Source organism: Pelophylax lessonae, assembly GCF_965119305.1.
Source record: "Pelophylax lessonae genome assembly, chromosome: 8".
NCBI classification, from domain to species: Eukaryota; Metazoa; Chordata; class Amphibia; order Anura; family Ranidae; genus Pelophylax; species Pelophylax lessonae.
This window is the reverse complement of record NC_138775.1, coordinates 35,077,484-35,093,852: the sequence shown is the minus strand read 5'-3', so window position 1 is coordinate 35,093,852 and position 16,369 is coordinate 35,077,484. Positions and strand designations below refer to the sequence as shown.

The 16,369-nt window shown below is 46.6% G+C and overlaps 2 protein-coding genes across 2 annotated transcripts in view; one reads left to right on the top strand and one right to left on the bottom strand.

The window, feature by feature from the left end:
• TADA3 (transcriptional adaptor 3) overlaps window positions 1–8,224 on the bottom strand; it is a 33,633-nt gene extending 25,409 nt beyond the window's left edge. Inside the window, exons 1-3 of the mRNA XM_082266596.1 lie at window positions 8,021–8,224; window positions 3,175–3,397; window positions 2,579–2,826 (exon numbers count right to left, since the gene is read on the bottom strand). Of these exons, the coding sequence (XP_082122722.1) occupies window positions 2,579–2,826; window positions 3,175–3,381 (455 nt within the window). The 5' untranslated portion in view covers window positions 3,382–3,397; window positions 8,021–8,224. The remainder of the gene's footprint in view (window positions 1–2,578; window positions 2,827–3,174; window positions 3,398–8,020) is intronic.
• Window positions 8,225–8,909: 685 nt separating this feature from the next.
• The window catches only part of LOC309562138 (tubulin tyrosine ligase 3-like), a gene marked incomplete at its 3' end in the record, with an annotated part of 112,413 nt that continues 104,953 nt past the window's right edge, over window positions 8,910–16,369 (top strand). The window contains exon 1 of the mRNA XM_082266264.1: window positions 8,910–9,001. Within this exon, the coding sequence (XP_082122390.1) occupies window positions 8,999–9,001 (3 nt within the window). The 5' untranslated portion in view covers window positions 8,910–8,998. The remainder of the gene's footprint in view (window positions 9,002–16,369) is intronic.

Genomic DNA, 16,369 nt, shown 5'->3' with positions numbered 1-16,369 from the left:
CTTTCCTTTTTGGTGGTATTTGATGACCTCTGCGATTTTTATTTTTTGCGTTAAAAAACAAAAAAAGACTAAATTAAATTTTTTTTTTCTCTGCTATAAAACATATCCAATTAAAAAAAAAAAATCTGTGGCAGACAAATTGGACATCTGACACTTTTTGGACACCAGTAACACTAAAACAGTGATCAGTGCTAAAAATATGCACTGTCACTTTACTAATGACCCTGGCAGGGAAGGGGTTAACATAAGGGGCGCTCAAAGGGTTAACTGTGTGCCTAGCCTTACTCATTGTGGGGGAGGTGCTTTGATAGGAGAAGGCAGAGATCCGTGTTCCTGCTTTGCAGAAACACAGGGTCAATACCTTCCCTTCTGACGGAACGACAATCTGCCTTGTTTACGTAGGAAGATTGTCTTCCTGCCTGTGTCCTGTGTAATTGGCAGGTGCCGGCGGACATGGAGTCAACGGTACCACAGCAGGAGCGGGTCGCCAGTGGCGCGCGCCCCAGACCTGGAAGATGACATACTAAGTACGTGATCTAGCACTGAGTGATCGCCCTGCCGCAGTAAATGTACGGTGGGCGGTCCGCAAATGGTTAAAGCGGTAGTAAACTCTCTGATTATTTTTACCTACCTAATAAAGCTTACCTGTAGGTAAAATTTCTATCTCCTTAATGGTGAACATTTAGGAGATATTCTAGCGAGCAGCAGCAGGTGACGTCACTGGTGCATGCGCTGTGAATCTTTCTACTCTCTGCTGCCAGCTTTCTTGTAGAAGTGACTCAGACAGCTATAAAGCCGTCTGAACACTTCTACATACACAGTAATGTGCCAGCTGACACCATATGTCTTGGGTGCCTGGGACCTCCATGTTGGGTGTCAGGATGGAGAGCGGCTAGAGTTAATCGAGCATTTGTTCACTGATTCTCCTGCGTATTTCAACCTAATTTCCAAAAAAGTTGGGATGCTGAGTAAAATCTACATAAAAATCTGAATGCAATTATTTGCAAATCTCATAAACCCAAATTTTATTTACAATAGAAAAGAGATCAATGTTTAAGAGTATCATTTTTAGAAAAAAATAAGGTAATTTTGAAATTGATGTCAGCAACACGTCTCAAAAAAGTTGGGGTAGTGCCATGCTTAGCACGATGTAGCATCCCCTCTTCTTTTACCAACACTCTAATTGTTTGGGAACTGAGAAGGCCGGTTGCTGGAGTATTGGGAGAGCAATGTTGTCCCATTCTTGCCTGATATAGGATTCTAACTGCTCAACAGTCCTGGGTCTTCTTTTAGACTCTTTGTTTCAATATTTTCAATTGTTAAAAAGGTCTGGACTGCAGGCAGACCAGTTAAGCACCCAGACTCTTCTACTACAAAGCCAAGCTGTTGTCATAGATGCAGTATGCAGTTTAGCATTGTCCTGCTCAAATATTCAAGGCCTTCCTTGAGAAAGACATTGTCTGGATGGAAGCATATGCTGCTTCTAAAAACCTGAAAATATATCTTTCAGCATTGATGGTGCCTTTCTAGATGTGCAGCTGCCCATTCCATATGCACTCATGCACCTCCATACCATCAGAGATGCAGGATTTTGAACTGAGCGCTAAGCTAGAAGGTCCCTCTCCTCTTTAGTCTGGAGGACGTAGCACCCATGGTTGCCAAAAAAAAATGGCAAATTTTGATTTGTCTGACCAAAGAACCATTTTTCACTTTGCAACAGACCATTTTAAATGAGCCTTGGCCCAAAGAAGATGGCGGCGTTTCCAGATCATGTTCAGATATGGCTACTTCTTTGCATGATAGAGCTTTACCTTACATTTTTGGATGGCACAGCGAATTGTGTTCACAGATTTTTGGAAGTATTCCTAAACCCATGCAGTGATGTCTATCACAGAGTCATGCCTGTTTTTAATGCAGTGCCATCTGAGGGCCTGAAGATCACGGGCATCGAATATTGTGTTTCGGCCTTGTCCCTTGCTCAAAGATTTTTCCAGATTCTCTGTATCATTCGATGATATTATGCACTGTAGATGATGATTTTTGCAATTTTACGTTGAGAAACAGTATTCTGAATTCTTAGATGCAGCTTTTCATAGATTGGTGAACCTCTGCCCATCTTTACTTCTGAGACCCTCTGACTCTCTAAGATGCTCTTTTTAGATCACGTTACTGACCTTTTGCGAACATAATTATTTGCAAAATATTCTTCCAGCTTTTCCTTGTTAGTAGCATTTACTTTGCAAGCTTTTTTTGTTGCCCTGCCCAACTTTTTTGAGAGGTGTTGCTGCCATCAATTTTCGAAATGTCCTTATTTTTTTCTTAAAATGGCCCATTTTCTCAGTTTAAACATGAGAATTTATGAGATTTGTAAATCAATGCATTCTGTTGTTATGTAGATTTTAAACAGCATCCCACCCTTTTTGGAATTGGGGTTGTATGAACCTGGAAGCGTTCACTCAGCACAAAGCACTTCCGAGTTCGGAGCGGAAAAAACCCCGGCCACTGCAACCAAGGAAGAAGCTGATCAAACACAGTTTGCCCCTCTTTCAAAAATTGATGAGCTGACTAATCGGTGTACCTATTTGGGGCATCATTTTTGGGAATCCTGGGCACATCTACGGGGTCATCTGTGAATTCGTATTCTTGGATCTTTGGCTGTAAGTTCCTAGACTTGGGTCTTCCTGGGCCTTGCCCCGATGCATGACTTCCCTTTCCTTCGAGCTTTGGCTTCTTGGGTTTATGTTTGACGGGCGTGCCGGGTTCCTGTTCTTTCCCGAGCTTCAGAAACCTCCGGTCCCCCTTCTTGTCCTGCCAGTCTGTCAGGATCTACAGTAAAACAAAGAGTTTAGATGTATATGAAGCACATAGCAAACATATTCCATTGAACAGAGCAGGTAAGTACAACATGTTTTCTATTTTTTTTTTTTTTTTTATTAGTTTAAAATCACTTTAGGTATGGCAAATTTGACATTGGTCTAGCTTGGATACAAGCTGGACATGTCGTGGTTACAGGAAGTAAGGGGAAAACTTTCCAATGGGGACACAGATAGCAATATAAGGCAGACAACGCTTTTACAAATTCTGAATTTATTGACAGAATGAAGAGATCCTGACTTTTGCTAAAAGTGAAAATCCCCCATAAAATCATGCAGGTCTCCCAAAACTGAGCCTCACCTGTGTCTCCGCCTCCAACACACGTAATCGCCGACTGGCCGAGGACAGGAGTGTTTCCAGTTCCAGCTGAAGGGTGTCCAGCTCCTCAATGCCGATGCCATCGTCCTCTGACCGGGACAGCACCGCCGTGTATCTGGGGCAAAGCTTCACATGATCCACAGACTTGAACTCGTGGAACTGCAGTGGGCAATCCTTTAACTCGCTCATCCTATCAATTGGCACGCTGTAAAGTAAATTCAAAAATTGACTTTTTTAAAGATCAATACACAGGTTGACAGCCAATGGAATCGTAACCTCAGCTTGGTAGCCAATGGAATCTTACCCTCAGCTTGGCAGCCAAGGGAATCTTACCCTCAGCTTGGCAGCCAATGGAATCTTACCCTCAGCTTGGCAGCCAATGGAATCTTACCCTCAGCTTGGCAGCCAAGGGAATCTTACCCTCAGCTTGGCAGCCAAGGGAATCTTACCCTCAGCTTGGCAGCCAAGGGAATCTTACCCTCAGCTTGGCAGCCAAGGGAATCTTACCCTCAGCTTGGCAGCCAATGGAATCTTACCTTCAGCTTGGCAGCCAATGGAATCTTATCCTCAGCTTAGAAGCAAATAAAATCATATCCTCAGCTTGCCAGCCAATGGAATCGTATCCTCAGCTTGCCAGCCAATGGAATCGTATCCTCAGCTTGCCAGCCAATGGAATCGTATCCTCAGCTTGCCAGCCAATGGAATCGTATCCTCAGCTTGCCAGCCAATGGAATCGTATCCTCAGCTTGCCAGCCAATGGCATTGTATTCTCAGCTTGCCAGCCAATGGAATCGTATCCTCAGCTTGGCAGCCAATGAAATAATATGCATGCAGAATGAAATCATGCAGCACAGAGACCGAGCTGTTATTAGCTCTTGATCCCCACTAATGATCATTAGCTGGCGGGATTAGCTCCTCATCATGTGACCACTGTGACAGCCAATCACACTTGTCATATTAGCAGCCAATCTACGTTCAGAACTTTTTAAAGGGATGCTGGGGCAGGCGGGAAGGGGTTAAAGTTAAGCCGTAATAAAAAGAATCTCTATAGCTTTAGTGAGCTAGTTTCCCTGTAATGAAGGACGTCTGCTGGAGAAATCTTCTGTGCATGGATGCCCTGTCCTCTTCCAGTCTCAGAATTTCCAGCTCTCCGAGGGTAAACTGCTTCGGCTCTTCTATGAAGCTGCTGTGAAAAAGTTCCCGATGAGGACCCATCCCCCTCCCTCTATTTGGGAATGTTCTTTCATTGCCTGTAACAGGATCTATGAATGAAGGACAGAATCAGGTCATTCATCTGAATTTCCTCCATTCACAGATTTTGTTCCAGGCAGTAAAAGAAGATTTCTGAGTGGAGGAAATGGGAGGAGGAGTAGGGGGGGTGGTCCTCGTTGGGCAGCGTCACAGAAGACCCAGAGCTGGTAAACCCATCAGTGCCGGAACTTCAGAGCCAGGAAGAGGACGGGGCATCCCTGCACTGAAGATTTCCCCAGGATCCATCTGCCTGCTTGGCATAGGACATCCTTCATTACAGGTAAGTTAGCTCACTAAGGCAGGCCATAAAAGATGCGATTTTGTGTCCTGCAACCACGGATTAGTGTCAATGAGGAAGTCTCTCCCGCTGATTCTTAAAGCGGAGCTCCAGGATCCTTCAGAAAAAAAAAACGAAAAGTCAGATGCTTCAAATACTGTAGCTGCTGACTTTTAATATTCGGGCACTTACCTGTCCTGGAATCCATCGGTATCTTCATCCGAGCCGGTTCGCTACTACACTTTGTGAATGGAGCAGCAACGGCAGACAGAAGGGGGGGGGGGTTGACTTTCGGCTGATTTTGCCTCGGCAAGATCAGCCAGAAGTGGGAGCGGGTACCTGTCAGAACCAGGTACCCGCTACCACCCCCCCCCCCCCCCCCCCGCCAAAAAGTGCCAAATGTGGCAGCAGAGATGGAGATGAGGTGGTGCCCTTTCGGGTGGAGCTCCGCTTTAATGGAACCCCCAGGCATCTGGAAAACGCAGGTGCGCTGGTCGCCACTGAAAAGCATGGTACTGCAGTAATTTTTGTGCGTTAATTAATAGACTGCCGGGAACTTGCTCAGACGCACTTTTTATTGGGCGAACCGGCCCTTAATCCTGAACCTGTGCAGTGGGGTGATGGCGATCTATTTGTGTTATGGAGTCCTGGTGCACTTCCTGTCTTAGGGTGACAACGCTGCTTCTCCATAGGTACAGTACAGTGAGCGTTGTCACCCTAGGGAAGGAAGTGTGTTTCTGGCAGGAGCACCGAGTGAAAAAGTGAAATACCCTGAAAACTAATGTAGCCACCACATCTAAGCAATATATGGAGTGTGTGTGGGAATTGCATTACACTCTAAATGGGCCTGGGTGCAGGGGGAAGGAGGGGGAGGGGCGAACTTCTGTCTAACTTAGCCGCGGCGAAGTGAGCCAGAAGTGGGAGCGGGTACCTGTCAAAACAAGGAACTCGCTCCCCCCTGAAAGGTTCAAAATGTGAAAGTGGAGGAGCAGACAAGCAGAGATTCCCCTTTTGGGTGGAGCTGCGCTTCAATGGCACCCCCACGCATCTGACAAACGCAGGCGCGCTTGTGGCCACAGAAGATCATGGTACTGCAGTACTTTTTGTTCTGGAGTCCTGGTACACTTCCTGTCTTAGGATGACAACGCTGCTCCTCCATAGATACAGTACAGTGAGCGTTGTCACCCTAGGACAGTGTGTTTCTAGCAGGATTGCCGAGTACAAATAAAGGGCAAAACCCTAAAAATGAAAAGGAAACTAATGTAGTCACCACATCTAAGCAATATATGGACTGTGGATGCGTGAATTGAGCTGCGCTCTCTGAATGGGCCGGCTTCAGGGGAAAGGGGGCCGAGCTTCTGGCTAACTTCACCACGGAGTGGAGGGGGTGGGGGGGACAAGTGGAGCTCCCCTTTAACAGCACCCCCACGCATATGGCAAATGCAGGCGAGCTCATGGCCACTGAAAAGCATGGTACCCCGGTACATTTTGTTCTGGAGTACTGGCAAACTTCCTGTCCTAGGGTGACAACACTGCTCCTCCATAGGTACAGTACAGTGAGCGTTGTCACCCTAGGACAGTGTGTTTCTGGCAGAATCACAGAGTAAAACCCTGAAAATAAAAAGGATACTAATGTAGTCACCACATCTAAGCAATATATGGACTGTGCATGCGTGCATTGCGCTGCGCTCTGTGAATGGGCCAGCTGCAGGGAAAAGGGGGCCAAACTTCCAGATAACTTCACTGCAGCAAAGTGAACCAGAAGTGGGAGCGGGTACCTGTCAACACAAGGAACCTGCTCCCCCCTGAAAGGTGGCGAATGTAGGAATGGAGAGGGGGGGGGGGAGGGGAGGGGAGCTTGGCACCCCCATGGATATGGTAAGCGCAGGCGTGCTTGTGGCCACTAAAAAGCATGGTACCCCGGTACTTTTTGTTCTGGAGCCCTGGCACACTTCCTGTCCCAGGGTGACAACACTGCTCCTCCATAGATACAGTACAGTGAGCGTTGTCACCCTAGGACAGGAAGTGTGTTTCTGGCAGGATCACCAGGGGAACATAAAGAAAAAAAAAAACGAACGCAGACACCACATCGAAGCAATATATGGACTGTGCATGCGTGAATGTCGCTGCGCTCTGTGAATGGGCCGGCTGCAGGGGGAAGGGGGCCAAACTACCGGCTAACTTCACCGGGGCAAAGTGAACCAGAAGTGGGAGCGGATACCTGTCAACACAAGGAACCCGCTTCCCCCTGAAAGGTGGCAAATGTGGGAATGGAGCGGGGGGGGGGGGTGGCAGACAAGTGGAGCTCCCCTTTAATGGCACCCCCATGCATATAGCAAACGCAGGCGCGCTCGTGGCCACGGAAAAGCATGGTACCCCGGTACTTTTTGTTCTGGAGCCCTGGCACACTTCCTGTCCTAGGGTGACAACGCTGCTCCTCCATAGATACAGTACAGTGAGCGTTGTCACCCTAGGGCAGGAAGTGTGTTTCTGGCAGGATTACCAGGGGAACATAAAAAAAAAAAAAATATGAAAACGAATGCAGCCACCACATCGAAGCAATATATGGACTGTGCATGTGTGAATGGGCCAGCTGCAGGGAGAAGGGGGCCAAACTTCCAGCTAACTTCACCTCGGCAAAGTGAACCAGAAGTGGGAGGGGGTACCTGTCAACACAAGGAACCTGCTCCCCCCTGAAAGGTGGCGAATGTTGAAGTGGAGGGGGGCAGAGAAGTGGAGCTCCCCTTTAATGGCACCCCTACACATATGGCAAACGCAGGCGCGCTCGTGGCCATGGAAAAGCATGGTACCCCAGTACTTTTTGTTCTGGAGTCCTGGCACACTTCCTGTCCCAGGGTGACAACGCTGCTCCTAAATAGATACAGTACAGTGAGCGTTGTCACCCTAGAACAGGAAGTGTGTTTCTGGCAGGATCACCAGGGGGAACATAAAGAGAAAAACCCTGAAAAGAAAAATGAATGCAGCCACCACATCTAAGCAATATATGGACATGTATGTCCTGTAGAAACACTTTATCTCAGATACAATGTATTTTATCACTGCTACAAAGGAATATAGAGTCAGATTTCATACAATGTATCAGATTTCTCCTAGAAGGAAGGAGGAGGAGGTGGGGAGAAACCATTGTAAAGGTGATCAATGCATAAAACAAATGCAAATTTACAAAATGTAGAGATCAATGGGTTTCCATGGTGATGAGCTGCAGCCCCCTCCATTGCAGTAGGTGTATGCATGCTGCTGTATACAGAGCCCCCCCATATCCCAGTGATCAGTACTCACATTCATTCACAGCATAATACACTACGGCGCTGCTTCCTCCCCCACCATCAACTGACCCTATTCCTGCTTCCTCCCGGGCCCCGATCACACCTCCCGATTCCCCCCCCCTACCGGCCTTTGTGTGCCAGCAGGTGGCAGAGGAGGACTGCCCGGGCCCAGGTGCCAAGCGACCACTAAACCGGGGCCTTTGGAACACACCACTCACAGCACAAGCAGGGGGTACACATACGCCCCCTGAACCTCTTCGCAGGAAAGCAGAGCGGTGTGCTGCTGTTCATAACCTGTAACACGTTTTAACAAAGAAAATTATACATCCGCGGCTACTGGGCTGGCAGCTGTTTGTGAGAAAATGAATCTATTCCAAAATGTGCTCCCCTATTTTTAACAATAGTGCGGTCCTCTACAACACCTTAGAGCGAGCGTGGAATGAACTATATGCACTGAGGGGAGTTCTATGGTTGACTGTAAATAGTATATTTAACCTAGGGTGCTGCCAGGATAAAGAGCTGCGTGCTTGTATTGAAATTAATAAATAGTTTCCTCAGGTTAGGATTCGTAGCACTCGGAGCTTATAACGGAGCAAATGTGCTTAAAATTATTATCCAATCTCCCTCCGTTTACGTTTTGGTTTAGACCATCAGCATTCCACATTCCCTAATATGGCGAGGAGCATAGGAGGCGCGTCCATTATGAGAGTGGGGGGAGACATAGCGCTCTATTTTCTCTCATTCTCTGTTTTTTCATAAAAGCAAGTGCGACGTTTACCAAAATTGCCTTTTTATGCAACGAATATTATTACTCGCGGGTAAACATAGGATGTTTGTGAAGAAAAGCTGGATGCAAGTAGATGGTACGGAGAAAGTCACCCCCACTAGGAGAATGGTTTGTCCCGACGGCTGACCGTGGCTCTCTGTAGGGGAAGCGGCGCAGTGCGCGTGCGCGGAGCTGTCACTTCCGCTATCGGGAGCTACCGGAGAGATGGTGAGTGTCCGGGGAGAGTCCCGGGGCCGCCGGCAGGGGGGAGTGTGGGCTGTGGTGACCCGGGAGTGGGTGGGAGCTGCACCCGGGGAGAAGTCTGCGGCTAGGCCGCCTTGTGTGTGCGTGGGAGCGGCTCTGGGTGGGTGAGTCAGACCGGGGAGGGCGGGGGCCGCCCGGGGAATGGAGCCAAGACAGCGCCCGGGACGAGGCCTGCACCCTGTACACCTCCCATAGGGGTCTGCCGGGGACATTGTGCACCTGGAGGTCGGGGAATGGCCGGTCTTCCTGCTCAGGGATTTCACAATCCAGACACCTCCCTTCCCCCCATTGTAGATCATCATACCGCTCATCCCTCTGCAGGCTCTTGTAGTATCCAATACCTGCAGCATGCACAATTGCCGCAAAAATATTGGCACCCCTGCCAGTGAGTGCAGTCTGGTCCATAATGTGCTGTTGGAGGGTCAGCAGTATGGGGATCACATAGCACTCTGATCTCTCCCCCTGTCTGCATGGTCTGGTCCTGTACATGGACATAGGAGGAGAGATCAGAGTGCTATGTGATCCCCATACTGCTGACCCTCCTTGCTCCAATCAGCAGGCTGGGGGCGTGTCCATGACCTGGCTGCACTGACTGTTAGGAGTGCGGTAAGTAGCGGTCACTGCTTGGCCTCCGGTGCCAGACCTTCCCCTGCTGTGCAGAGTACTAAAGCAAATAAAGTGATCTGTGCCCGGAGTTGGGCTTTAAAGTAGGCTGATCCCTCAATGTGTTCAGGGACTTACAATGAGGTGTGTGATACCCTGAGAACAGAAATGTCCTCTATATGGCAGCTCAGCAATTCTCAGATGTCATGGCTGCATTAGTTGTCTTTATGAAGGCTTTTTAACCCTTTATGTCCCCCTGGTACACCTGCCAGTAACACACTTCCTGTCCTAGGGTGACAACACTCACTATATTGTATCAGTGGAGGAGCAGCGTTGTCACCCTGGGACTCTCTCTCTATATATTTATATAAAGTACAGAATGTGTTGCCTCTTTACTCTAACACGTGGGGTGTCCTGTAGTTTACAGATGAGAAGTAAACACACTTCTTCTCGCTGGGTGACAACCTCATTGTATTGTATCTGTGGAGGAGCAACGTTGTCACCTTAGGCTGCATATATATATATATATATATATATATATATATATATATATATATATATACACACTACAAAATGTGTTGCCTCTTATCTCTAACGTGGGGTGTCCTGTAGTACACAGGGGAGAAGTAACACTTCCTGTCTCAGGGTGACAACCTCACTATAGTGTATCTGTGGAGGAGCAACGTTGTCACCCTGGGCTGCGCTCTCTTTCTGTGTGTGTATGTGTATATATATATATATATATTACAGAATGTGTTGCCTCTTATCTCTAACATGTGGGGTGTCCTGTAGTTTACAGATGAGAAGTAACACACTCCCTCTCTCAGGGTGACAACCTCACTGTTTTGTATCTGTGGAGGAGGGAGCAACATTGTCACCCTAGGTGTCTCTCTCTCTCTCTATATATATATATATATCTCTATATATATATGTATGTGTGTGTGTGTGTGTGTGTGTGTGTGTGTGTGTGTGTATATATATATATATATATATACACTACAAAATGTGTTGCCTCTTATTTATATATATATATATATATATATATATGGGGTGTCCTGTAGTACCCAGGGAAGAAGTAACACACTTCCTGTCTCAGGGTGACAACGCTCGTATAGTATCAGTGAAGGAGCAATGTTGTTGCTCTGGGTTGTACTCTCTCTAATACATTACAGAATGTGTTGCCTCTTATCTCTAACATGTGGGGTGTCCTGTAGTACACAGGGGAGAAGTAAAAAGACTTCCTGTCTCAGGGTGACAACACTCACTGTATTTTATCTGTGCAGGAGTAATGTTGTCACCCTGGGCTGCTCTCACTTAAAATATACACCAGAATACATTACCCCTCGTATATAGAATGTGGGGTGACCTGTAGCACACAGGGGAGAAGAAACACCCTTCCTGTCCCAGGGTGACAACACTCACTGTATAGTATCAGTGGTGGAGCAACATTGTCACTGTAGGCTGCTCTCTCTCAGTGCGGATGCTGGGCGTTGGATTCGTATTTGAAGCGCATTCCCTGCATTTGCGGTGGGGAAAAATGCAGCATGCTCTACTTTTTTTTTTTTTTTTTTTTTTTTTTTTAAACTGCGCTGAACTACACTGCAATAAGGTGAACTATGCCCATAGGATTACCCTGATTTTGGGCTGTCTATGCAGTTTGAGTGCAGTTCAAAATGCATCCAACTGTGTTTAGTGTGAAAGGGCCCTCAGAATGGACAGGAAGTTAGGAGCGCACTGGATTTGTTGCAGGATTGACTGTTTTTTTTTTTTTTTTTTTTTCAGTTTTTTTTTTTTTTTTTTGAAACAGGAAGGAATTTTGAAAACCCCAAAAATAGAGAAAATAAGAGAAGTTGATTGTTAGAGTTGTACAGTGTATATTATTAACACTGATCACTGTATTCGTGTCACTGGAGATGTCAGTGCCCACAACATGTCAGATTGTCCGCTATCACAGTCCCATTATAAGTCGCTGATCAATGCCATTATTACTTTTAAGGAAATAAACAACAATTCCAGTATATATCCCAAAGTTTGTAGACTATATAACTTACACGCAAACCAATCAATATACACTTATTGGGATTTTTATTTTATTTATTTTTTTAACAAAGTCGTAGCAGAATACATTTTGACCTAACTTTATGAAGAAATTCCATTTTTTTTTTTTATTATTGAATAAGCTTTATGTCAAAGTAAATTTTTATTATTTTTTTTTTCAAAACTTTTCTATCTTTTTTGTTTATATAATAAAAAAAACAGTGCTGATCAAATATCACCAAAAGAAAGCTGTATTTGTGGGAAATAAATGTCATTTGAGTACAGTGCTGTATGACCACACAATTGCCAGTAAAAGAGAAGTAATGTTTTCCCCCAATTGTACTTCCCTAGGTGGATGCTGCATTTGTCCCCCGGCGCCTCTGCTTTGAGAACCCGAGCGATTGAACGCTGCTGATCGCTCGCTTCTGACAGCTCCCCGAGCAGAGAGCTGCTGACTGTCAGTCGCATCTCTCCGCTCTGCCCCTTCCTCACTCATTGGAGCGCTGAGCTGTGGAGGGGTGCGGAGTGGCCGGCTCAGGCTCTGAGAGGTTGAGCCGGGTGTCGGTCCAGGCACCTGACAGATCCCCGACTTCCATTGTTGAGATGACGCAGTGGACCGACTTCTGCGACGTCCGCAGAGAGTTGACTTCAGTCCGCCCTCTGCTGAAAACGGGTCACAGGAGTGCAGAAGGAACTGCTCTCCCGTGATCCATAGGAGATGTACAGCCAAACCAGCTTTGGATATACTTCTCCTTTAACCGGTTCTGGACCGCCCACCGCCGATTTACTGCGGAAGGACGACACGACGCAGACCTACGTTGGTCGTGCGCCTGCAGCTAGGGGGTGCACTCCCATCCCCCACTCGGCAGAGGGAACTCCGATGAGCGGGGCACGTGGCTCCGATGGCCACCCGCAATGAGAGAGAAGAACGGTCAGCTGTTGTAAACACAGCTGACCGTTCTTCTCTCTGGAATGATCACAGAGTGCCTGTGATCCTTCTATATATCGCTGGTCTCTATGATCATTTCACAAGCCATGCCCCCCACAGTTAGAATCACTCCCCTAGGGTCACATTTAACCCATTGATCACCCACAGTGTTAACCCATTCCCTGCCAGTGTCATTATTACAGTAACAGTGCATATTTTTAGCACTGATTATTGTAGTAATTTCACTGGTCCCCCCAAAAAGTGTCAAATGTCAGTTAGGGGTCGGATCTGTCCGCCGCAATCCTGCTAAAAATCGCAGATCGGAGCCATTACTAGTAAAAAAAAAAAAATAAACAATAAAATTGATATAAATCTTTCCCATAGTTAGTAGATGCGATAACTTTTGCGCAAACCAATCAAAAAACACTTATTGTGATTTTTTTTTTTTCCAAAAATATATAGCAGAAAACAAATTGGCCTAAAATGTTAAAAAAATGTTACTTTTTTTTTTTTTTTTTTTGAGAATGTTATATAGCAGGAAGTGAACAATATATATATTTTTTCAGAATTGTCGCTCTTTTCTTTTTTTATAGCGCAAAAAATAAATATCGCAGAGGTGATCAAATACCACCAAAAGAAAGCTCTATTTGTGGGAAAAAAAGACATCAATTTTATTTGGGTACAGCGTTGCACGACCGCGCAATTTTCCGTTAAAGTAACGCAGTGCCGAATCGCAAAATATGGCCTGGTCATTAGGGGGAAATTCTTCCGGTCCAGAAGTGGTTAAAGTAAAGCAGTGCCGTATAGCAAACAATGGCCTAGTCATGAAGGGGGTAAAACTTTCTGGAGCTGAAGTGGTTAAGCCTGGCATCTGAATAATGTAGGGCTGAAACGACAAAGCCGTTATTACCCCGTCATGTGACCAGTGCGAAGGTCATTCCCAGTGTTCTGCCGAAAACTCCCAACTTGCCGAGAACTCCAATCACGTCACTTCCAGTGAGTGTACTCCAGGAATAATTGGAGATTTCCACAACTTGGTGTTTTCACTGAGCAGGTGGCAGCGTATACTCTCCTGTACATGCTATAATGAGTGGACATTGTTAGTCTTCTGCTAGTAACCAAAAACATGGCCGCTTCCAAGGTGGCAATAACTAGCAAGCGGACTAAAAAGGTCCACTCAATATAGCGCATACCGGAGTGTAAAGGCTGCCATTGGTCTCCAATTATTCCCGGTGTACACTCACCAGAAGTAACATCGTTGGAATTTTCAGCAGAAGGGTAGAAGATACTTTGTTGTTTTAAGTAAATCATAAAATCAGAAATTTTTACAATGTAAATGTTCACACCCAGATCAGAGGAAACCTGCAGGTAGTGGTTACTTATTAGTATTTCTCCGTTGCAATGTACATCCACACTGGTATAAAAACCGCTGTGTAGAGTTTTGTATCCATTTTTGATATTTATAAATCGTTCCTGAGCAGCGGTGGTGTCTCTGAATTTCTGTTTACTCTGCATTTATATGAAACATTACATGCATACACTACACTTGCCAGCAAGATGCATAATTCAATATGGCCATATGAATGAGGCCTAAGGTCTCTTTCACACGGTCCGCCTCCGTAGGCGGATCCGTGCTGCTCAGCAGGGATCGATCCACCGATCCCCGCTGAGCCGGCGGATGACAGCTCTGTCACCGCTTGCAGAGCGGAGAGGGAGGTGTCACAGCCCCCGCTGCTCTCTATGGGGGATCGGATGAGAGCGGACCGCTTGTCCGCTCTCATCCGATCCGATCCCTGAACGGATGGAAAAATAGGGTTTCCATCCATCCGTATTTCACAGACAGTATCGGATACGGATGGCAGCGGGTGGCAGCGGAGGTGTCTCCGCTGACACCCGCTGCCCCATAGAGCTGCATGGAGGATCCGATCAGATCCGCCTAAAAAACTGACAGGCGGATCTGATCGGATCGCCCGTGTGAAAAGAGTCCTTAGGCTTTCCCCCAGAAAACAAGCTGCATTGAATAACCAACAGTCTGTACGCTGGAATTATGCCATTGTATCCTGTTGGAACAGCGTTCTTAAACCCCCCGGCTACACAGCCATTCACTGGGAAGCTCAGTGTACTGCTGCTTCTCCTCCCCAAGCTCTTATGCAACTGAGAACAGAGGGAATGTGATCACTTATAATAAAAGGAAAAAGGTATTTATAATGTATCTTTACATCTATACAAAAATATTTTGCCTCTCATTTCTATTTTAAACTGAATGAGTTGTTTTACAAGGTAATTTAAAGCGGAGTTCCACCCTCAAAATGAACTTTGCACCGTTGGTTACATTAATATAACCTGAAAAAAAATTTTTTTTTTTTGTTTCACTTACCTTGTTTTTAATGAAATTCTGCTTACCTTCCTTCCTCCCTCTGCGCCCCCTGACGTCACTTCCTCCTTGCATTGACTCATGGGAGATGAGCGTCATCAATCCCAGGAGTCAATGCGCCTGCACTGGTGGCACTCGTCACTTCTGGTGCAGTCGCGTCATTCCCTGCTGAACAGCTTCTGGGCATGCGCAGAATCTGTTCAGGGATGACGCGCCTCCCCCCGGAAGTGACGAGCAGGGTATTCTGGGACTCCGACATCACGGAAGAGGACACGAAGAGGGACGCTCCGGCTTCAGCTGCCCACACCTGAGATGGCAGCGCTGGACAAGACATTTTCAAGGTAAGTATTTCTTCTTACAGCTAAGTGAAGCAGGGGACAGTTCAGAGGCTATGGTTGCTTAAATGCACTAACCATGACTGTCCCGGGGGGATTTTTAGCTAAAAAAAAATGTTTTGCTCGGAACTCCGCTTTAAGGCCTCATGCACACTGGACGTTATGAAAATGTCCATAGAAAGCTGTAGAAGGAGATTTTCAGCTTTTTTGCAATAGCGTTTTTTCGCTTTTTGAAAAATGCGGCGGTCCGTTCTCATCCGATCTCTCATAGAGGAGAGCGGGGATCTGAGAGCTCTGTCCCAGCAAAGTGAGCAGAGACGGAGCTGCCATCCGCCTGCTCAGTGGGGATCAGCGGATCGATTCCCACTGAGAAAAACTGAGTCCGCTGAGCGGAAAGCCTGTGTGAAAGGACCCTTAAAGTGTGTCTGTGGTCACTTTATTTCTCCCCCTCTGGGTCTCTGTTAGACACATTTCTGCTCACTTCCTGTCCTGGTGACAAAATCATAGCAGACAGGAAATGATGGATACACTCCAACATCAATACAGAAAAGTAGCATTCTTAACCTCCCTGCGACTGTGTAGCACATATATGCAGCAGCCAGAAAGGTGGGCTCTGTCCCCCAGCCCCCGCACATATGCATCAAAGGCGGCGTTCGGTTTTTGTGGTGACTCTCAGCACACTAACCAAACTGTCACCAACAGGTCTCAGTCAAGGCTTCTGATCGGGAGCCAGCGGGGTGGGTTCCCAATTTTATGTGGCTATCACAGTGGTCACCTGATCGAGAAGCTGTGCTGCACCTCAGGCACGCTAAGGGGTTAAGTAATGTAATACTAGAACCCCTGTCTGCTTTTTTTATTGCCTGTTCCTTTTTCCCCTCACTTCCTGCCTGAATAAAATGGTGTCACCGAGACAGGAAGTGAGGGCAGATCTCTGTAACAGAGGCCAGGATAGCAGTAAAACCTGACAGGGGTTCTAACCTTTTCCCATTCCATCCCAAAACAGGAGAAAGGTTTTGGCTGTAGATATCCTTTTAATGTCCCTGATCTCGCTCTTT